The sequence below is a fragment of the Schistocerca nitens genome, chromosome 9 (genome assembly GCF_023898315.1).
Source record: "Schistocerca nitens isolate TAMUIC-IGC-003100 chromosome 9, iqSchNite1.1, whole genome shotgun sequence".
Classification (NCBI taxonomy): Eukaryota; Metazoa; Arthropoda; class Insecta; order Orthoptera; family Acrididae; genus Schistocerca; species Schistocerca nitens.
In genome coordinates, this window is record NC_064622.1 from 240,238,672 (window position 1) to 240,263,618 (window position 24,947).

The 24,947-nt window shown below is 43.2% G+C and overlaps 1 protein-coding gene across 1 annotated transcript in view; it reads right to left on the minus strand.

The window, feature by feature from the left end:
• LOC126204156 (uncharacterized) overlaps positions 1-24,947 on the minus strand; it is a 1,030,415-nt gene that overhangs the window by 109,280 nt on the left and 896,188 nt on the right. The window contains exon 18 of the mRNA XM_049938564.1: positions 14,820-15,119. Within this exon, the coding sequence (XP_049794521.1) occupies positions 14,820-15,119 (300 nt within the window). The remainder of the gene's footprint in view (positions 1-14,819; positions 15,120-24,947) is intronic.

A 24,947-nucleotide genomic window follows, 5' to 3' on the forward strand; every position in this document is an offset into this window, starting at 1 on the left:
CCACGTTGCCACCTCGTGGATACTGACGAACACCGCTTAACATGTGGATCGGCGTTAGAGGTATGGCTGCTAGTGCAGAAGATCCTCGCCTGCCACCTTCGAGATAATGAGATGGTGCTTGATTACTGGCAATTTCTCCAGGACAGTCATAGCACACTTGAGCGTACACCCCGATACCGACAACTATTTGCGAACTATTTGCGCAGTGTCTTCGATAACCCCCCTCACTGTTGGGGAGTACCGGGCAGAGGATGACCGCCGACATGGGGCTCCACACGCTGCGAAATGTTGTACCAATTTGGAACATGGAATCTGTACGCAGATGGGCCATGCACATGGAATGACGTGCGGGATTTGGTTAAATTTTTCTTTCTTTATTGTCTATCATCACACTATTAGTTTCAAATTCTTTTTCATAGTTTAGAAGGAACTCTTGTTATGTTGTTGCTACGGATGTAATTCTCTAATTAAAAAAAAAAAAAAAACGTTGGTAGAGCACTTGCCCGCCAAAAAAAAAAAAGATGGATAGAGCGTCTGCTAGATAAGCAGATCATAGGTTCGAGTCCCACTTAGGGCACACATTCTCAACTGTCCCCGCAGATGTATATCAAAGCCTGTAGACAGCATAGGGTCTTAAAAAATAAAATAAAAGGGGTAGCCTCTTTGATTCATAATCAAAAACGTCTTTGGTCCCGGGTTCGATCCCCCACCCACTGCATAAATTTTGATAAATAATCAGCATTCGCGGCCGAAGACTTCCGGCCTTGTCAAAGAGGGCGGAGGAGCGGATAGAGGTTCAGGGCACTCTCTTGTCCTAGGGGTGGGAAATTGCCGCTAAAGGCGGAAGAATCAGCAATGATCAATGACATGAGGATGCAGAAGGCAATGGAAATCACTACATTAAAGACACGTAATGTGTATCGACAGGACATGTGGCCTGTAATTGAAGTCTCATGATGATCTCTCCATCGGCAAAAGATTCGGGAATAGTCCCCCATTCGGATCTCCGGGAGGGGACTGCCAAGTGGGAGGCTACCATGAGAAAAAGATTGAATAATCAACGAAAGGATAACGTTCTACGAGTCGGAGCGTGGAATGTCAGAAGCTTGAACGTGGTAGGGAAACTAGAAAATCTGAAAAGGGAAATGCAAAGGCTCAATCTAGATATAGTAGGGGTCAGTGAAGTGAAGTGGAAAGAAGACAAGGATTTCTGGTCAGATGAGTATCGGGTAATATCAAGAGCAGCAGAAAATGGTATAACAGGTGTAGGATTCGTTATGAATAGGAAGGTAGGGCAGAGGGTGTATCACTGTCAACAGTTCAGTGACCGGGTTGTTCTAATCAGAATCGACAGCAGACCAACACCGACAACGATAGTTCAGGTATACATGCCGACGTCGTAAGCTGAAGATGAACAGATAGAGAAAGTGTATAAGGATATTGAAAGGGTAATGCAGTATGTAAAGGGGGACGAAAATCTAATAGTCATGGGCGACTGGAATGCAGTTGTAGGGGAAAGAGTAGAAGAAAAGGTTACAGGAGAATATGGGCTTGGGACAAGGAATGAAAGAGGAGAAAGACTAATTGAGTTCTGTAACAAGTTTCAGCTAGTAATAGCGAGTACCCTGTTCAAGAATCACTTGAGGAGGAGGTATACTTGGAAAAGGCCGGGAGATACGGGAAGATTTCAATTAGATTTTATCATGGTCAGACAGAGATTACGAAATCAGATACTGGATTGTAAGGCGTACCCAGGAGCAGATATAGACTCAGATCACAATATAGTAGTGATGAAGAGTAGGCTGAAGTTCAAGACATTAGTCAGGAAGAATCAATACGCAAAGAAGTGGGACACGGAAGTACTAAGGAATGACGAAATACGTTTGAAGTTCTCTAACGCTATAGATATAGCAATAAGGAATATTGCAGTAGGCAGTACAGTTGAAGAGGAATGGACATCTCTAAAAAGGGCCATCACAGAAGTTGGGATGGGAAACATAGGTACAAAGAAGGTAGCTGCGAAGAAACCATTAGTAACAGAAGAAATACTTCAGTTGATTGATGAAAGGAGGAAGTACAAACATGTTCCGGGAAAATGAGGAATACAGAAATACAAGTGGCTGAGGAATGAAATAAATAGGAAGTGCAGGGAAGCTAAGACGAAATGGCTGAAGGAAAAATGTGAAGACATCGAAAAAGATATGATTGTCGGAAGGACAGACTCAGCATAGAGGAAAGTCAAAACAACCTTTGGTGACATTAAAAGCAACGGTGGTAACATTAAGAGTGCAACGGGAATTCCACTGTTAAATGCAGAGGAGAGAGCAGATAGGTGGAAAGAATACATTGAAAGCCTCTATGAAGGTGAAGATTTGTGTGATGTGATAGAAGAAGAAACAGGAGTCGATTTAGAAGAGATAGGGGATCCAGTATTAGAATCGGAATTTAAAAGAGCTTTGGAGGACTTACGGTCAAATAAGGCAGAAGGTGTAGATAACATTCCATCAGAATTTCTAAAATCATTGGGGGAAGTGGCAACAAAACGACTATTCACATTGGTGTGAAGAATATTTGAGTCTGGCGACATACCATCTGAGTTTCGGAAAAGCATCATCCACACAATTCCGAAGACGGCAAGAGCTGACAAGTGCGAAAATTATCGCACAATCAGCTTAAGAGCTCATGCATCGAAGCTGCTTACAAAAATAATATACAGAGGAATGGAAAAGAAAATTGAGAATGCGCTAGGTGACGATCAGTTTGGCTTTAGGAAAAGTAAAGGGACGAGAGAGGCAATTCTGACGTTACGGTTAATAATGGAAGCAAGGCTAAAGAAAAATCAAGACACTTTCATAGGTTTGTCGACCTGGAAAAAGCGTTCGACAATATAAAATGGTGCAAGCTGTTCGAGATTCTGTAAAAGTAGGGGTAAGCTATAGGGAGAGACGGGTCATATACAATATGTACAACAACCAAGAGGGAATAATAAGAGTGGACGATCAAGAACGAAGTGCTCGTATTAAGAAGGGTGTAGGACAAGGCTGTAGCCTTTCGCCCATACTCTTCAATCTGCACATCGAGGAAGCAATAATGGAAATAAAAGAAAGGTTCAGGAGTGGAATTAAAATACAAGGTGAAAGGATATCAATGATACGATTCGCTGATGACATTGCTATCCTGAGTGAAAGTGAAGAAGAATTAAATGATCTGCTCAACGGAATGAACAGTCTAATGAGTACACAGTACGGTTTGAGACTAAATCGGAGAAAGGCGAAGGTAATGAGAAGTAGTAGAAATGAGAACAGCGAGAAACTTAACATCAGGATTGATGGTCACGAAGTCAATGAAGTTAAGGAATTCTGCTTCCTAGGCAGTAAAATAACCAATGACGGACGGAGCAAGGAAGACATCAAAAGCAGTCTCGCTATGGCATAAAAGGCATTTCTGGCCAAGAGAAGTTTACTAATATCAAATACCGGCCTTAATTTGAGGAAGACATTTCTGAGGATGTACGTCTGGAGTACAGCATTGTATGGTAGTGAAACATGGACTGTGGGAAAACCGGAACAGAAGAGAATCGAAGCATTTGAGATATGGTGCTATAGACGAATGTTGAAAATTAGATGGACTGATAAGGTAAGGAATGAGGAGGTTCTACGCAGAATCGGAGAGGAAAGGAATATGTGGAAAACACTGATAAGGAGAAGGGACAGGATGGTAGGACATCTGCTAAGACATGAGGGAATGACTTCCATGGTACTAGAGGGAGCTGTAGAGGGCATAAACTGTAGAGGAAGACAGAGATTGGAATACGTCAAGCAAATAATTGAGGACGTAGGTTGCAAGTGCTACTCTGAGATGAAGAGGTTAGCACAGGAAAGGAATTCGTGGCGGGCCGCATCAAACCAGTCAGTAGACTGATGACCAAAAAAAAAAAGAGGGCGATGTACTTGAGAGCAATGTTATAGAAAGGGAAGAGGATGTAGATGAAGATGAAATGGAAGATATGACACTGCGTGAAGAGTTTGATGGAGCACTGGAGGACCTAAGTCAAAACAAGGCCCCGGGAGTAGACAACATTCCATTAGAACTACTGACAGCCTTGGGAGAGCCAGTCCTGACAAAACTCTACCATCTGGTGAGAAAAATGTATGCGACAGGCGAAATACCCTCAGACTTCAAGAAGAATATAATAATTCCAATCCCAAAGAAAGCAGGCGTTGATAATGTGCAAATTACAAAACTATCAGTTTAATAAGTCACGGCTGCAAAATACTAACGCGAATTCCTTACAGACGAATGGAAAAACTGGTAGAAGCCGACCTCGGGGAAGATCAGTTTGGATTCCGTAGAAATATGGGAACACGTGAGGCAATACTGACCCTACGACTTATCTTAGAAGCTATATTAAGAAAAGGCAAACCTACGTTTCTACGACTGGTAGACTTGGAGAAAGCTTTTGGCAATGTTGACTGGAACAAGCGAAAGGCTATTTACAATTTGTACAGAAACCAGATAGTAGTTATAAGAGTCGAGGGACATGAAAGGGAAGCAGTGGCTGGGAAGGGAGTGAGACAGGGTTGTAGCCTCTCCCCGATGTTATTCAATCTTTATATTGAGCAAGCAGTAAAGGAAACAAAAGAAAAATTCGGAGTAGGTGTTAAAATCCATGGAGAAGAAATAAAAACTTTGAGGTTCGCCGATGACATTGTAATTCTGTCAGAGACAGCAAAGGACTTGGAAGAGCAGTTGAAGGGAGTGGACAGTGTCTTGAAGGGAGGATATAAGATGAACATCAACAAAAGCAAAACGAGGATAATGGAATGTAGTCGAATTAAGTCGGGTGATGCTTAGGGAATTAGATTAGGAAATGAGACACTTAAAGTAGTAAAGGAGTTTTGCTATTTAGGGAGTAAAATAACTGATGATGGTCGAAGTAGAGAGGATATAAAATGTAGACTGGCAATGGCAAGGAAATCGTTTCTGAAGAAGATAAGTTTGTTAACATCGAGTATTGATTTAAGTGGCAGGAAGTCGTTTCTGAAAGTATTTTTATGGAGTGTAGCCATGCATCAAAGTGAAACATGGACGTTAAATAGTTTAGACAAGAAGAGAATAGAAGCTTTCGAAATGTGGCGCTACAGTAGAATGCTGAAGATTAGATGGGTGGATCACATAACTAATGAGGAGGTATTGAATAGAATCGGGGAGAAGAGAAATTTGTGGCACAACTAGACTAGAAGAAGGGATCGGATGGTAGGACATGTTTTGAGGCATCAAGGGGTCACCAATTTAGTATTGGAGGGCAGCGTGGAGGGTAAAAATCGTAGTGGGAGAGATGAATATAGTGAGCAGATTCAGAAGGATGTAGGCTGCAGTACGTACTGGGAGATGAAGAAGCTTGTACAGGATAGAGTAACATGGAGAGCTGCATCAAACCAGTCTCAGGACTGAAGAGCACAACAACAACTGGGAGACGTTCAGTATATTTATCTTCCCTATGGTCATTCATAACCTCATACTGTGTGTTCGCCGGCCGCGGTGGCCGTGCGATTCTAGGCACTTCAGTCCGGAACCGCGTGACTGCTACGGTCGCAGGTTCGAATCCTGCCTCGGGCATGGATGTGAGTGATGTCCTTAGGTTGGTTAGGTTTAAGTAGTTCTAAGTTATGGGGGACTGATGACCTCAGATGTTGAGTCCCATAGTGCTCAGAGCCATTTGAACCATTTTTGAGGACTGTGTTCACTGACGAAATGTTATGCCGATATTCTGTCTAGAGTGAACGAATCATCATCTGACGGTGACCTTTAATTCCGCTCAAACTACAAAACAAAGAATGGGCACAACGGTGACGTTACAAAGACCAATTAAGAAAGCCAGAGAACCCAGTTAATTCAAAGATAACTTATTTCAACGGAATATGGATCTATTCTTTGCAACTAACATGGCGGTGCACTTCAGATTATGATAAAAACTTGATTTCGGTATTAGCAATGCTTTATATGCAAATTAACCCTTTTAAGAAGAATTGAAGGGAAAGGAGACAACGATAGTCAAACTTTTTGAGTACTGGAGAGCAGGATCCAAGAATCTGATCGGTAATAGCATCTATAGGAAAGGAGGTACTGTTTTCATGAAAATGGCGACGACCGTTAGAGTGCACAAAAAATTTGAAGGGCTCCTTCTTCTTCAAAGAGGCGCCTTGGTACGGAAGACATCCGCCCTGATTCCTATAGGCATCAAATCAGGTTTTATCCGCTTTCTATATCGTAGCAGACGGAACTTGATCACTGCCCATCTCAGCAGTCGGTAGGAAACACATCTTTTGACGTCGGTAGCTTAAGCCGGTATTCCACGACACACAAGTCAGATGTACACGGCCTGGCAACTGGCGGCAGAAAGGGTGAAGCTGCGATTTCAGCAGACTGTTTATACATCGTGGAGAAATAGGAACCGTTCTATTTTGCCGCGGATCCGCTCGTGCACAGTAGAACTGTACGTCAGTATGTTGCAGAGCGCAGTATTTCAAGCGGGTGTTCTGCTTGTTATTGTTTTCACGCATGGTCAGTAGACGGGAAGTAAGTGAGCTCTTGATGACTCTTTTGGCTATTGCGAGAGATATTAAAAAAATTTCAATGAGTAATTTTTCCTAAATATGGTAATAAAACAAACGAAAATTCTTTCCATGTAGGCTTTCACGGCCGGCGTCTTCATCAATAAACACTTCCGGGCTGAGTTGCCGTGGTCGATCAGTAGAACTTCTTCTCCCTGACGTTTCGGTCTTAACTACGGAGAACATCTTCGGAGATGTTCTCCGTAGTTGAGAACGAAACGTCAGGGAGAAGTAGTTCTACTGAGCGACCACGGCAACTCAGCCCGGAAGTGTTTATTGATGAAAACGAAAATTCTTTTTCTGTGTTGCTGTTGAGAAAAGTATATCTAACCATAGCTTCTTTGTGCAGAAATGATGTGAAACAAAGGAACTATATGCGTGCTTATTGAGGCATACAGCAAGGAAAGAGATCAGTACGGTGCTATAGATACGCTGTACCGTAATAAGGTACGTCTACAAATGTTTAATTCTGAAATTATTTTTTAAGTTAATGTGCATATAGTTTTAGTTTCTATATGTGTTCGTATCACTTTAACTGGGGAAAGTAACGCGTGTGATTGATTTGATTGAATCATTTGTGTTATTGCAGTATGCCAGGAAGGATAAAGTGGAGAGGATAGAAGCAAAACGCAGATCAGTTGCGCCAGCCGCGACCAGTAATGACTGTAAAAGCCGTTCTGTATCTTTGCTGTTGCACTATTGTGAAACAGCCTCCCTCATTACTGTGTCGTCAGTGCAGAGCCCGTCACATACGATCTACATGGCACATGCATTTTGCGCTGATAACCACACTGTTGAGCGCCCCACAAACCAAACTATCGTCCATTCTGACGAAGTTCCTATATGCCTATGCATCTTCGGGCCTCAGCCCCTTGATTAACAGAGAGTATATGTCCCTGCCTTTGCCCCTTCTTCCCAGCCAGTGTCGAACCGAGTTGCTAGTGCTATCGTTACGTTGTTCTCCTGCCGTTCTCCTTAAGACTAAGGCCGACACTCTCACGGCAAATGCTGCGTAGATAATTGCATCCTCAGTATCTAAAATGCTGTGAAAAACATAAACGTAGATAATCATTTGCTTGCACCAACATGACCTAAAATTAAAACTTCATTCGATAATTCTATATAATCATAACGTAACTTCATAATAGGTGTAGTATGTAATCAAAAACTGCTTAAAATTTACGAAGCTAGGTCCCTCACAAGTTTCGATACGAGTGAATACCAGCTGTATAACAGTAGCAACTTTCACACTCAGCGAGGTAACCGACGTAAACAAACCTGTCCTCCCGAATATATACCCTTGATGTACTAGTACAGACCTGGATGTTAGGTGTATCGTGTAATAGAGCTAACGAAAAAGTGGGACGCTGGTGCAGGCTTGTATATGATAGGTGTGTCGTGCAATATAGATTTCACCGAGGAGCACTCATTCCGATTTCCTAGGTTATAAATACCGGAACTAGGCCATGTCAACGCCACTTTCTCTTCGAACATCAGCAGTCGTAGTTAGTAATGCGTTAGAAAGACCCGAGCAAATATCATATTCGGCTACTAAGCATCTACCGCATAGAGTCCAGTTACAGTTTTGCTGTTTATTATCTTGGCCAGAGACGCGCAATGGCACCGGTGGTGGATTGCGGTCAGATTAATGTGAGAAAACAACTGCTGTGTGCAGAAGCACTGTTTCAGCTTGCTGGATGCTGAAAGCAACCATCTGAATCGCCTTGGGGTAAGAAGACATTGCAACCACCTTTGCTTTGTCACCTCGACCGCTCTCTCATGGGTTCAGTGCTGTGTTTAATTTCAAATCATTACCCCGCAGACAGAATTTAGCCTCTAGTATAACGGTTCGTTGCCAACCACTTTGCTACTATCTCCTGTTTAGTAGTTTACAAGTAATATTTATCTCTCTTTAAGTACCTGTCAATATTTTGCGTGTCATCTTCTAAAGTGGTTTCTTTATTGAATTTGTATGTTGTAAGCACTGTTCTTGCCAATGTGTGAATTCATGATTTTAAATATATGAAACGGTAAAGTATATCGTTTTTCTTTGTGTGTTGCAGCCATTTCACACTGTTTCGTGATATATTGTAAGAATACGACAACATATTTAGACGTTCTCATGGATACACCATACATGGAGCCTAATAAGAGACCGCAATTGTTATAGGGCTTTAAGTGGAAGAGATCATGTTCACGGTCTCTATGCGGATCTATCACGTATTTAAGACGGCCTTTGAAGCGCATATTATGACGAACAGACATGCCATAGTGGCCAATTCCGTTTCCCTCCGTAAGTATCAGTACTTACAGTGGGACTCACTTTAATACTACAGGGACTTAAACACGCTAGCGTCTTACATACAGATAAAGTCATTAAGCCGACAAATTTGCTATCAGCCTTGCTGCTTTTAGAGAACCATGTGATCAACAGTATCAACAATTACTTGAAGTACCAGATGATGAACTGTATTGCAGAACTACACCGCCGTAACAAGAAAATCGCCACAGTGTAGGTAAAGCGGCATCATGTTACCAAGAGCAATGAAATTGCCGAGCCTTTTAGTAAAACTGTCATCCACCATGAGGCAAAGAGGTACGGACAAACTCCTTACACAGACCTTGTGCAAGACGTGTGGCAGCAGGTGAGAGCCTCGTTGAAGAGTAAGTGGTGTCTATCCTGAAGTCTGGGGGAAGACATAATGCCGATGTGATATCAAACATCCCTGCACTACCGTGGTACTGCCTTGGTATGTACTACAGAAAGTCTATGGTCACCAATTTGTGCCTCCGCTTCCACCACCGGTGTTTCCGAGTGATCTTACACCGATTACAGCTGATCTCTAACCCCCACAACAACGTGAAGAGGAGCAGAACATCGAACACTTCATTTTCGGCCGCCCACTGCGATACCGCGCGACCGCCAATCTACTGCGATGCTTAGTGATTCGTCGACAACAATTTCCCACTAGAATGGAGACGCTACTCACAATACAAGACGTGTCACTGTATAAACGTGTATGTAATGAAAACGCAAAGGTATTACAGACATTGGCTGCGAGCGGGCTTTGATTTAAATCAAAGGGGAAGTGAAAACTTGTGCCGGACCGGGAGTCTCTTGCTTACGAGGTAGATACGCTGTTCTCTGCACCATGTGGACACAATGGTCATCGCACTTACACGAACTACTCTAGCACGCTTCCAGTCGGACTCGAAGTTTCAACTTATCCACACCCTACTAACGTAGTGCCCCTAGCCCATTAACCTCATTACTCGAGGCGTTTCGCTAATTTCTGTAAGAGATCGAGCCTGGTGCACATGCAAAAAGAGCAGATAATTGGCAGTCATCGGCATATATATATATATATATATATATATATATATATATATATATATATATATATATATATATATATATATATATATATATATATGTTGTGTCTGTTCTTTCGGAGATGTCAGAAGGAGCAATCACATATATATGTATATATAACTTTTAGCAGCTGAACACATCAAGACTTGATTAATATGTATACAGCCAGTGTAAATATTCTGTCTGAGTCTTGGGTATACCTGTGTGTGTGTGTACGTTTTTGTGTGTTATTGGATATGTTTTAATTTGTAGCATGTCTCGAATCAAAGGCTGGCTTAGTGGGGGCTGCCACCTGCTGTGTCTTGTTGCTTGTCATATCACTCCTGAGAGAAGATAGATAGCTCTCGCACTGCATTACATTTATTTAATGTATCGTATCGCAAATCACATCGCGTGACTGGGAAGCATACCTGATACAGCACAAGGCGGAGCCTCTCCTCTCTCTTCTCTAAACCGTAGGTCATGCGCACCAGCAAGATTACAATTTGGGCTTACAGTTCTGGGAAACTGATAACTACTCCACCCATGCTACAAATCGTTATGACAGGATCAAAAGGAATAACTTTGTTTCGTAACGAAATTATGAAATAACAAGATGGTGACTAAGTCTGACAAGGAAACATCATAAACCTGTCCTCATATTTTAAGGGAAAAGAAAAGCACGCTTGCAAGACATCAGCCTCAGCAATCGATCCCACTCGAAAATTTGGACCATAATTCTGATAGTATACAATTATGACCTTCTGGACATACATTAAAACATGTGTAAATACCAGTTGTGACTTGCTCTGCCCCACTGCAGCTGATTAATGAGTGACTGCGACGTAGTGCACAGTGGAGTCAATAAGACGTTTCAAAACTGCTGTTGTAGCATTGGTAACATACTTTGTTTGTCGTGTCAAAGTGCACGGTTTTTAACTTTTAGGTGGTGCCAGAGGTCTTTCTTTGAACAATTTTATGTTGCAATTTACAAAAATGAGTGAGACGAATGAGTATTTCATTAAAGAAGTAGTGTGGTGCTGTTTAATTAGCAACATCGCTACCGTGCGTTGTTTGCTTTCCATTTTGAAGCTGACACTGTTGAAGTGAAGTGCATTTGCAGGAGATGCGGTATTCAGCGTGATTGACAAGAATAACTTGTAAATCTAAAATCATTAACTTCATTTCATCATAATTCTTAATTTGCTAAGGTTTATACATTAATGCAGCAGAATATTAACGAGAATATTGGTAAAATAATATTGAAGCGCCGGCCGGAGTGGCCGTGCGGTTATAGGCGCTACAGTCTGGAGCCGAGCGACCGCTACGGTCGCAGGTTCCAATCCTGCGTCGGGCATGGATGTGTGTGATGTCTTTAGGTTAGTTAGGTTTAATTAGTTCTAAGTTCTAGGCGACTTATGACCTCAGAAGTTAAGTCGCATAGTGCTCAGAGCCATTTGAAACATTTAATATTGAAGCAAACAATGTGTCCCAGAAATGTTGTGGCAAACATCGGAGGGTTGTAGAGGATGTTCTAAGGAACAAATCGATGGTAGGAACCCATGTCCAGAAAGTCATCCTATGACGCTGCAGAGTGTCGAAGTTGTACACGAGAGCGCCTGCCAATAGACAACAAACAGCAAACATGACTCTGTACGCTGACGGATCGTAGTCGGAGCATCTCGCAGTAATGTTTGTTATTGAGTGATCTTAACTGACTGACAAGATCACAATTGGAGAAGATAGAGCTCTCTAGTGCGTAGAAAGCATTGGAGATTTTAGAGGATTCCAAGAGAAAAGTAAACTGTGGATTGAACACCTATCTGAAGTCTTCATCCACTGAGGCAGCAGAGCACCACATTCATAGGAGACAACGCTTTTCTGTGCAGCAGCTACCTTCGTCTTTTACAATGGTGATGGTGACTATCAGTCACTATCACGAAAAAACAAACAACACTGCGAGATGTTCCGCCGACAATCTGTCAGCCTACAGAGTCACGTTTGCTGCAGAAAGAGTGGTCTATTGGCAGGCGCTGGCAGCTCTACCTTCGAGGCTGTGTAGCGTCGTTGGATGACGTTCCCGGAGGCGGATTCCTATCGTCCGTACATCTGTATAATCCCTCGAAGTTCGTCGCAACACTTCAGGGACACCCCGTATATGCTTGAGGCTGGAATATTATGTACTCATATTATTCACGTTTCTTTCACGTAGAATAACAGATGCTGGCGCCTGTGCTGAGAGTCGGCGCTCCAGCCCGTATGAAATATTAATCATTCGCTTTCAAGAAAACTATTGCACGAAAAAATCTGATTTTTCCTCATCGTTCAATCTGATACGTTCGCTTCATAGAGGACAGAATTTCTTTTCTTTATACGGGATAGTTACTGTGCTGCTACAAATTAACTGAAACATTGCGCGAAATTTCAAATATTTTCCAGAGGTGAAAACGCATTACGTAAATTTTGCGTACAGTTGATTTTAGCTGGTGCAGTGCAGTGGCCCCCTATGGCTGGTGCTGGCGACTCCTCGGTTTTTTCGTGATACCACGATCGTACACTGTTTAAGATCGTTGTATCAAAAGGTTCAAATGGCTCTAAGCACTATGCATCTGAGATCATCAGTCCCCTAGACTTAGAACTGCTTAAACCTAACTAACCTATAGACATCACACACATCCATGCTCGAGGCAGGATTCGAACCTGCGACCGTAGCAGCAGTGCGGTTCCGGACTGAAGCGCCTAGAACTGCTCGGCCACAGCGGCCGGCGATCGTTGTATCACGAGAAAACTGTCGAGCCGCCAGCACCAGCCACAGGGGGCCAAAAGGTCTGAACAATGCTGCTATATAAGCCGAAACCGGTCAATAAACAAACAGTATTGCGGTCTCGACTGTTCATTGTAACTTAAATATATCATTTCGTTCTTGAATTATCCGGTTTTATATCCGAAGGAAGATGGTCCACGACGTGCCCATTCACGTTCTTGAGCATCACAATCGTGTGGTCATAACAATCATATCTCATAAGCGATTGAAGATATGGAAAAGAGGTTTTCTGCAAATGATAGTATATACGTTGTATGATAAACAGACGAAAGATTTTTTTCTTCGCAGAGATATGGAAGTAACTCGTTCGGAGCAGTGAGTAATCCGTGGATTAGGACGCATTCAGACGTCCATAGTACTGCAGGAGAATCCAAGCTGCGCTCCTATACAAGTCCACAACATCTGGGGATGTATACACAGGCCGACAGCAGCGAAAGGGTCAAGCGGTTTCAGCGAGTTGGAGCGAGTGACAAACGACGGGTGCGTAGTTTAAAAGTGATACATTCAAAGGCTCATAACTGGGTACTGTCAGATTTAAGGGTCAAATTTTCGCGCGAGATCGATTTATGGGGCTGATAACTTGCAAGTATCTTAGATTAGTACTTGTTCCATAGATCATGAATACGACACTTCGTAATGATGTGGAACGTGTCAGGTTAATAAAAGGTGTCAATACAAGATATTACTTTACACAAAATATTACATGACACTTAATTTTTAGGGGGGGGGGTGAGGAAATTACCCACTTGCTATATCCAAAAATTCATCTAATGAGAAGAAGGAGTTGCCATTCAGAAATTCTTTTAATTTCCTTTTAAATGCTATATGACTATCTGTCAGACTTTTGATGCTATTAGGTAAGTGACCAAAGACTTTTGTGGCAGCATAATTTCCCCCCTTCTGAGCCAAAGTTAGATTTAACCTTGAGTATTTTTCAAAATGTTCAAATGTTTGTGAAATCTTATGGGACTTAACTGCTAAGGTCATCAGTCCCTAAGCTTACACACTACTTAACCTAAATTATCCTAAGGACAAACACACACACCCATGCCCGAGGGAATACTCGAACCTCCGCCGGGACCAGCCGCATAGTCCACGAGTGCAGTGCCTAAGACTGCTCGGCTAATCCCGCGCGGCTTGAGTAGTGAAGATCATCCTTTCTCCTAGAGTTGTAGCGATGTACACTGCTATTACTTTTGAATTCGTTCGGATTGTTGATAACAAATTTCATAAGTGAATATACATATTGTGAGGCTACAGTGAAGGTCCCTAGCTCTTTAAATAAGTCTCTGCAGGATGATCTTGGATGAGCTCCAGCAATTATTCTGATTACACTCTTTCGTGCAATGAACACTCTTTTACTCAATGATGAACTACCCCAGAATATGATGCCATACGAAAGCAGAAAATGAAAATAGGGGTGGTACGCTAATTTACAGAGATGTATATCCCCAAAATTTGCAGTCACCCTAATAGCATAAGTAGCTGAACTCAAACGTTTAAGCAGATCTTCAGTGTGTTATTTTCCACTTCAACCCCTCATCAATGCATACACCTAAAAATTTTGAATTTTCTACCTTAGCTACAGATTTCTGATCGAAGTCTATATTTATTAATGGTGTCATTCCATTTACTATGTGGGACTGTATGCACTGTGTTTTGCCAAAGTTTAATGAGAGCCAATTTGCAGAGAACTACTTAATGATTTTCGGAAAAAACTTCTTTTACGATTTCATCAGTTAATTCTTGTCTGTTGGGTGTGATAGGTATACTTATATCATCGGCAAAAAGTACCAGCTTTGTATCTTAGAGTGTGATTCTTTCTGCTTAAAATATGAGGCCAAGTTGGTGACGTATCCTTGCGAGAGTAACGTGACTCGTCACGTTTGCCTTCAGCGGAGCAGTCAGCTCCGGAAGCGACTACACACCCGCGGCTGCAGGCGGAGGGCGCCGAAGCCGGCGCGGCGACCGCGGCTGCAGCGGCGGCGGCGGCGGCGGCAGCGCCGGCCGTGGCGGTGGCGGCGGCGGCGGCGGCGGGGGCGGCGGTGGCGGCGCGCTCCTCCTTCTGCTTGAGCAGCTTGAGGCGCTGCAGCAGCGGTAGGCCGGCGCCCAGCACCTCGTGCTCGCGCTCGGGGGTGGCCGGCCGGTCCCGCTCGCCGGGGGCGGGCGCCGGCGCCGGCGGCGGCGACGGCGGCGACGCGGGCAGCAGCTTGCGCTCCTCGCGCTCCTGCTTCTCCTTGAGCATGCGCAGTCGCTGCAGCAGCGGCAGTCCCGCGCCCAGCTTCTCCGACGGCGACATGGGCTGCGCGCACGGCAGCAGGCTGGCGCCCTGCAAGCACGCGTCACTCAGGGCGTCTGCTGGAGGACTGAGTCCCCTCTCCGTGTGTGCTGCCGCACCGTCGGGGAACACCAACAAAACAATTAATTAGACGAAAGAACATGACACAGTCGAGGCCACAAATTAATTCAGGAACTTGAATAACTAATGACTAGGTTGTTGTTGTTGTTGTTGTTGTTGTGGTCTTCAGTCCTGAGACTGGTTTCATGCAGCTCTCCATGCTACTCTATCCTGTGCAAGCTGCTTCATCTCCCAGTATCTACCGCAATCTACATCCTTCTGAATATGCTTAGTGTACTCATCTCTTGGTCTCCCTTTACGATTTTTACCCTCCACGCCGCCCTCCAATACTAAATTGCTGATCCCTTTTGCTGCCTCAGAACATGTCCTACCAACCGATCCCTTCTTCTAGTCAAGTTGTGCCACAAACGTCTCCCCAATCCTATTCAACACCTCCTCATTAGTTATGTGACCTACCCATCTAATCTTCAGCATTCTTCTGTAGCACCACATTTCGAAACCTTCGATTATCTTCTTGTCCAAACTATTTATCATCCACGTTTCACTTCCAGACATGGCTACACTCCATACAAATACTTCCTGAAACGACCTCCTGACACTTAAATCTGTACTCGATGTTAACAAATTTCTCTTCTCCAGAAACGCTTTCCTTGCCATTGCCGGTATACATTTTATATCCTCTCTACTTCGACCATCATCAGTTATTTTGCTCCCGAAATAGCAAAATTCCTTAACTACCTTAAGTGTCTCATTTCCTAATTTAATTCCCTCAGCATGACTGGGATAAATGACCAGTATTTATTCGCATAAGGGGCCAGGAAATCACTTTATTTTTTCATTTACTATCTGAGAATCCGGCGTTGCCCTGATATGTAATTATTTCAATTTTCTTAGTCCATCTCCTTCTTTCCTTTCCCTCTATCCTTCTCCTCTGCAACTCTCTTCCTCGTCCTTCTCTTTGTCCACGTCCTCCAATCCCCACTCTCTCTGTCCATCTCCTCCTGCCGCACTCTCTGACTACCTGCTACTCCCCCTATCCTGTCCCATCTCCTCGTCCACCTTTCTCTGTCCATCTCCTCTTCTCCCCATTTTCTATCCATCTCCTCCGCCTCTCACTGTCTATCTCTTCCTTCCCCTTCTGTTTTCTAAACTGCAGCTATATAATTTTATAGGAACGAGGGTTCCCAGAAAGCAATGCACCGCTTTCTTTCTTCAGCAATTGTTTATTGAACGTAATAACAATTACACACACGAGAGAATCGTGCTATATCTACACACCCTATTTGCTCACGTGATTTCCCTCCCTTTCTATGGCCTCCCTCCAGCACGAAATAAGTGTGTGTATGCCCTATCGGTACCACTCTTTGAGCTGGTGGCGAAGCCAGTGCTTCACTGCGTGAATCATCTCCTCATCGTTTTCAAAATGTCTTACACGAATGGCATTCTTTAATGGCTCAAAGAAGTGGAAGTCCGAGAGGGCAAGGTCAGGCGTATCAGGTGTGACAGTTATGGCTGGTTGCCCCGACTGCTACAAACGGTGGAGGCTAACCGGACCACCTTCTTATGAACTGACACACCGCGTCCAGCACCTAAATGCACGTCTGTCGACAGCAGGTGCTCCACAGACATTGCAAAAGCGTTCGTCAATATTCCCCACAGTTTCTTTCTCTGCAGTGAGAAATTCAATGACAGCACGTTACTTGTAACGTACATCACCTACAGACGCCATCCTGAAACTGTTCTGCAGCTTCACTATTTGTCGGAAACGACAGAAACTTGGTTCGCTCTCCCAGGAGACTTCAAATAACAATGAATGTGTATGAAATCTTATGGGACTTAACTCCTAAGGTCATCAGTCCCAAAGCTTACACACTACTTAACCTAACTTATCCTAAGGACAAAAACACACACCCATGCCCGAGGGAGGACTCCAACCACTGCCGGGACCAGCCGCACAGTCCATGACTGCAGCGCCACAGACCGCTCGGCTAATCCCGCGCGGCTTCAAATAACACATACGTAACGGTTCGCATTAGTAGCATTATTTTCGGCTGAGAGAAAAATGTAATGCATTACTTTCTAGGCAACCCTCGTGTATTTAGAAGCATGTGAGAATACTGTCTTGCTAAATGTGTCACGAATAGACTTAGTAGCAAAGAAACAATAAATGTAAACGTAATGATGTAATGGCTGATTCGACAGTTTCACTGAGTGAACAGCGAAAATGTAGTAAGCAATAAACTTTTTTCCTTTCATCATTATGTGGGGTTGTAGCGAGAAGAAATTTCGTATTTGTTTCGAATTATGTGTAAAACCTACTAAGTGATCTCGTTCTCATATAATGGAGGATGAAGTCGGGGTATTAGCTCGTCTTAGCCGACACTTCTTTTTCAATCCCACTGCTATTCCTTGGATAGGTAGGTCGTTCTTACACCCACAGCAATTCTTCCCGGACAGAACGTGATATGTCTATGATGTTTGACGGAACATACATATGCAAATTTTTATAGTATATATGAGTATATTTTTATTTTTCATGATCCGATTTTGATGAAATATAGCCTATACGGCACGCCAAACTATGCTCAAGTTAATAGCGAAAACAGCATGAGAATTCGTTCAGTAATTTTGGAGACAGTGTGTTCGTACACAGATAGGCAAATAGATCTAGTATTGGTATAGGTTTAGTTTTGTGTGACAATTGTACATAATCTTTGATGGTGACTAGTTACGAACGCTTGCGCTCATTCTCGATGCACTCTCTAGATCAGGGCCGCACAAACACGGAAAACCGCACGCGTGCAAAGCGAGGTGCAGCGAGTGCCTGCACAGTGCATCGGTTCAACTCGGCATACTTCGCCTCAACTCGGCTTGCTAGGTGAGGCCGACGCTGTGAGCTGCCGAATGCGATGCCAGATGGATTAGTCATCATTGGAATACGTAAGCGCAAGACAATTACCGGAATAATGGAACCATCTGCTTCATAAATAGGGAAATTTGCCGAAAGTCAATTCAAACCAGAATGGGAACTCTCCTACTATTTTGTGCGTTGTGACGATAAAGCCAAATGTCTAATCTGCGGTACACTAATTACGTGTGTCAGAAAAACGTCTATTGAAAGGCACTACAGCAAATGGCATTCAGAAAAGTGTAGTGATATAACAGAGGGATGCCAGAGAGGAAGAATTACGGAAGTTGCAAACTCTTGCAGAAGAGAATTCTGTATCTAGAAATGAGGTTTGTTGCAAGTACTTTAGCATGTATATTTTGGTTAAAGGTCATGCGAAACAAAATAACATTTGTTTAGATTCCTTAGTTTTCGTTGTCGCATAAATTATTTCTAACATATCTTTTTTTCTCTACTTTAGGGTGAAGAAGATGAGGGGTGTTGCGAAAGGACTCTCAGAGCTAGTTACAAAGTTGCTCTACGTTTAGCAAGAGCTGGGAGGCCATTTATGGACGGGCCATTAATAAAAAAACATTATGTTGGACGTAGTAGAGACAATGAATCCCACATTAGCTCCCGCGTACAGCAGAATACCACTTTCCAGAATGACAATAAATCGGAGAATCAACGACATTGCTGAGAATTTGCATGAACAACTGACAGCCAAAACTGAAAACTTCCGAGCGTACTCCATCGCTCTTGATGAGTCCACGGATATTAACGACACGGCTCCTGGATATGATTTCGTTGAAGAACGCTATTACAGAGGCGGATATTTTAGCAGCTGTTGAAATGGCAGCTGAAGGAATAGGAATCCCTTGGGAAATGCTGTTTTCTGTAACCACAGACGGGGCACCAGCAATGTGCGGTAAAGCGAAAGGGTTTATTGGCCTACTGCGGAAAAAACTTAATATGTCGAATTTACCTTCCGTTCATTATTTTGCACACCAAGAGGCTCTGTGTACGAAAGTTATCGGTCTTCAAGATGTGATGAGGGTAGTGGTGCGTATCGTGAACTACATTCGTTCTCATGGACTCACTGATCGTCAGTTCAAAGAATTTTTGATTTCCTTTGAAAAGGAGTATCCAGATATTCCCTACCACGCTGAGGTGCGCTGGCTGAGCAAAGGGAAAGTGATTTTCCGAATTTTTCGACTAAGCCACACTGTGTATCAGTTTTTGGAGAGCAAAGGACGTCCGGAGCCACTTTTTCATGACCCTGAATGGGTAACTGATTTAGGATTTTTAGCAGACATTATGGCTCTCCTAAATGATTTACATCTGAAACTCCAAAAAGAAAACAATCTCATCAACGATATGATCAGCAAAATAAACGCTTTCCAGTATAAACTGAAGCTCCTCAAAAACAACCTTTCAGAGAAAAATACGCAACACTTTCCTGAACTAGGTAAGCGAAATATAAATTGTACCTTTATTAAAACAGCCTGATTTTTATAACCGCTCTAATCAAAACGGTTCTATGTTTTTGCTTGACAGCATCTGTGCAGGAAGGTGCGCGCTTTGAAAAATACGTCGAAGTGCTACAATTCCTTGAAAATGCGTTTAACGACCGATTCCAGGTAATGTGCCGGTATATGACATACAGCTAAATAAAGGAGATTGCGTTACATATGCAAGTGTAACATTACATTAAAACCAATAGTACACATTACATGTTTATTAAAATCTATAGCATTTTAGTACTTCGAAACAACGGTTTACATTACTTTCATTTATTAATATTGGCTTTGTTATTGTTTCAGGAAATTCTTCAGATTTACATTCGAACTAATTGATTTGCAAAGCGATGTTCACCGAAAGCATGTGTTTTACAATACAAAAGGTTTGTTCCAGCTCTACCAGAATTTGCCGAAGGAAGAATTTTCCAAGTTACACAGAGAAGCAGTGAAGATTATTTCTGTGTTTGGTTCTGCTTGTGTATGTGACAGGTTTTTTTCTGTTTTGTCTTGTACAAAAACTAGATTGCGTGCGAGTTTTTCTAATTGTAATTTAAAAAATCCTTTCAGAATTGCTGTCAGACAATTTCTTGTTCCAGATCTTAGTAGCATAATTGCAAATAAAATAAAGAGCACATAGGAAGATACATTTGTGTTGAAACCAAATTTAAAATTGTTGCCATTACAGTTATTATATAAATCTCTTTTGTACTGGTACACCAAACTAAGCTCTCCACCTAGTGTACATTAGTATTTGGCAATGACGAAGACAGGGTAAAAGCTTTGAAACAGGTCGAGACAGGCGGCGCGAGCGACACAAGCTAAGGAAGTGAGAGGCAGCGCAGTTGCGCAAAGCCGAGGAGTGGGGGGTCTGCACCGTCGTCAACATAGCGCAGCCGTCTTCTGCACTCTGCACTGTGCGATGCACCGGTGCATGTACCTTGTGCGGCCCTGCTCTAGATCATAAGGTTCAAAATACATAAATATTTTTAGGGACTTTGTATGATCACAGTGGTGCAACGTATTCGTTGTGATATACTTGCATGTCTAATATTTGACTGTAACATAATTCCAATTGAACACTCGAAAGATTGGTTCATACACGATTTCAACGCAACAAATGTTGTAAAAACTTTATGGGAGCCTTCTATGTGCTCTGTCGTCATACCACAGTACTGGTACGTCTCTGCTTACAGCATATAGGTCCTTCCACATCTTATTTACATTGTCAAGTAAATTTTACAACGCGCCTTTGTGCGATAAGCATAGACAAGCTTCGCCCCACATTGCCCAACAGCTTATGTGCCAAGTCAGAACAGTGTTCCCGAGTAATGAAACCTCGAAAATTTAGGTGTTATTGTCGAGTCTGAACAAGCAAGCTGTTTAAGCACCTTATTGCTCCCTCATTGCGATAACTTAATTAATAAATATTATGTTGCTGGTTTGAAAGTAGTAACTGCAGTCAAACATAGGAGTCATCCATCCTGCTGCTCTGGTAAGCTCAACAATGGCTGTAGAATCATTTCACAGAGGACCTCTCTCACTTGTCTTCGTTTTCTCGTGTATTTCAGCACTTAATGTCAACCATTTTCCTGTGTTGACCGAACAGTGTTGATTACTCGAATAACCTCTCCAATTGTAACTATATTATGTCACTCTTATCAGCGATATTACATCAGTGGTTTAAGTTGACTTCATATAAATGTTATTGCCGATTCACGCGGTTTAAATTCACCACAATGCCAAACACGTGAGACAACAGAAAAAGAGAAAAATAGCGTGTTTTTAAAAGCCAAAAAGTGAAAGTGTAACTGTCTTTTCGACTACAACCTGTAATGCATTGATCATTGCCAGACATCATGTCGCCCACATACCACAGCCACATGGGAAAATGGCCTGACTACATCGCATCCGTCGGAGACAGACGACCAAGGGCGTGGGACCACCACGGCATCCACGCAGCTGGTATTGTATGTCAGGATAATTTATTTTCTTGACGCCATGCATGCGGTGTTCTTGCTATGATATGTTTGGAAGCGGTCGCGGACTCAAACACACACTGTCGGACTGGAAATGAGAAGACGTTGCCAGATACAAGGATGGTGGAGAGAAATGGAAGAATACAGAGAGCACGGCACGTCAATGTTTAACTGACGACGTGTAATTTGCCGGGAAAAGGAAAGTTCACACTCATCTGTTGTCTTCCTACCGTGAGAACTACCCTTGAGGGACACTTGTTATCGAGATGGGAAAGGAGACAATTCCTGATGAAAGTCTAGAGAGCACCAGTCACTTGGAAGTACCACTACAGGAACATTTGTGATGGCTCCTGAGCATCACTGCTGTCAGTGCCGCATACCCAACTTGGGCCGCTGCAGAAAGACTCGCATTCTGCAGCGCCGACACCACACTGCCCCCGGGAGATACGGCTAACAGACCCCGTAGAACCATCAATTTCGCCTGGCCGTCGTCTGGTAAATGATTTGCACTATAGCACTCAGATCGAACTCTGCCTGGCAGTTCCGTTTGTCACTTAGCAAACATTATCAAAACCTTGATAACGATCCTGTAAATCTACTTACTGATTATGGACCAATTATTATTTTTCCTATTAATAATAATATGTAAATGTTATTTATATAGCGGAGATCCTACAGATTTTTTTTCGAGTAATAAATATCTGTGAGAAATCTTACGTTGTTGTGACCGACGCTCCGAATTCTTTTAATTGCTAAGCAAACGCAGTGTTTATGTACAAAAAATGGTTCAAATGGCTCTGAGCACTATGGGACTTAACTTCTGAGGTCATCAGTCCCCTAGAACTTAGAAATACTTAAACCTAACTAAACTAAGGACATCACACACATCCATGCCCGAGGCAGGATTCGAACCTGCGACCGTAGCGGTCTCGCGGTTCCAGACTGTAGCGGCTAGAACCGCTCGGCCACCCCGGCCGGCGTTTATGTACAGTTTAAGACAGTGTAATTACTGAAAGCCAAAAATCGACCCCTACAAGTCTCTAACGTCAAAAAGAGAATAACCTGTTGACTTCAGAAAGTCAAAAAATGAGTAATGATTGTCAAACACCAATGATGGCGTTTCATTCAAATCCTTCCGGGCGTAAGACAAGTACGACAAATTCGTATATCAACATTTTGGCAGCTATTGCAGCAGCCTCCATCAGGGAGACTATCGTGGCTTGTGGTTGCTATTTTATATTTCTGTTTCTTTTCCCTGCGCTTTTGTTCCTCATCTGCGCAGGGTCAGCATGGTTATGAATAGACATGCCATGGCTAATTTAAGGGATGGCCGGATGTCCTTCCTGTCACCACCCAGTTATCCCTGTACCGAAATATTTGTGCCCTAACTGCCTGTGTGCGGTGTTATTTATGCGAAAGTGTGTAAAAGTTTTCTAAATGCTTGCTAATCGCGAAGCTGAGGCTGGACTTTGGTACCGAATTCTTTTAATTAATAAGCAAATGCTGTGCTTATGTGCAGTTTAAGACAGCGGATTACTGAATGTCAGAAATTGACCCCTAAGAATCTCTACCATCAAAGAGAGAATAACCTGTTGACTTCAGAACGTCAAAAAATGAATAATGATTGTCGAACACCAAGATGACGTTTCATTAAAATCCTTCCGGGTGAGTGACAAATATATCAACATTTTGGCTGCTATTGCAGGCAGCCTCCATCAGGGTGACTATCGTGGCTTTTGGTTGTTATTTTATATTTCTTCTTCTTTTTCCTGCGCTTTTGTTCCTCATCTGCTCACGGTCAGCATGGTTATGAATAGACATGGCATGGATAAATTAAGGGATGGCCGGATATCCTTCGTGTCGCCACCCCGTTATCGCTGTACCAAAATATTTGTGCCATAACTGTGTGTAGTGTTATTCATTTGAAAGTATGTAAAAGTTTTCTAAATGCTTGCAAATCGCGAAGCTGACGCAGGACTTCGGTACCAGCCTGGTATTCACCTAGTTGGATGTGGGAAACCTCCTAAAACTACATCCCGCTCGCCGGCACAACGACCCTCGTCGTTAATTTTCCAGGCGAATCCGGTCCAGGGCCACGCAAATCAGTCATGGAACGGCGCTTTAGCACGCACGGCTGTCGGGGTGGGTCGGTTGCTGCTTTACATTTATCATTTGAAAATGACTGGATATTTTGGAACACTTTATTTTTATTGGATGACAGCTTCAAAAAAATTGGTTCAAATGGCTCTGAGCACTATGGGACTTAATTGCTGAGGTCATCAGTCCCCTAGAACTGACATCTACTTAAACCTAACTAACCTAAGTACATAACACACATCCACGCCCGAGGCAGGATTCGAACCTGCGACCGTAGCGGTCGCGCGGTTCCAGACTGAAGCGCCTAGAACCGCTCGGCCACCCCGGTCGGCGATGACGGCTTCAAAGAGGGATATAAGACACTACTGTTTGGGAATTTGATGTTAATTTTGATTCATTGCTGTTTCCGAATCTGGTGGTAGCTGCCATTGTGGCGTGGTGCTGGTTGCGAAGTGGCAGAAGCGCTGCCTGGGACGTGTGAGTGGTTCCTAGAGCACTGAATCTGAGTGGCACGTAGCCAGCAGGTTCCTCACGATCACGTGGGCAGGCACTTCCTGATAGCGTTGCCGTAGGAGAATGGTCCTGCCATGCAGATAATGAAACGTGGACTCTACACAGCTCCATCATTTTGTAGCGGCACTAATGGGCCGGCGATTGTTGGAGTGCAATTAGAAACAGAGTTCCTCTTTAGCTGTCGATTGTCTACGTTTTCTACGGAAAAGGTCTATGCTGCATACCTGAGATGCACCGAGAATTACCACAGCGAATGAGGATGACTGTTTATAATCAAAATTTAAGTAATACTCGAATACTGGATGTTATTACACGTCAGTAAATATGAACGAATGAATAGTTGACGAATAACGCTCGTATTCAGTCAGTAGCTAAAATCGCACTAACAACGGTTGACGAAAGTGATAACTGATTACAATGGTCAGCTTTGTTTATCACTGACAAAGGAATTCCAATCCAGCTACGCGGAGGACTCTCGTGAGTAAATCGAGCAAATGAACCAATAGGATTCATTATAGTTGCTAATGTTTACTGAGCTGACTGATGGAAGAAGGACTCGCGAAGCGTAGTGGTAATAAGGGAAGCGCAATGCACATACGCACACTAATTCGCAGCCTGCGTACAAGTAAGTGCGAGCACATGGTACCTGCGTGGCTTAGGACAGCACTCAGCTGTGTCATTAGGCGAGGCAGCATCGGTCATCTTCAGTGACGTCCACAAAGCTTTGCGAAATTTATTCACGCTCGCTCTCTCGCACATCGCATCCACTCTCATCGATCACGAACCTGCATGGCTCTAATGTCGC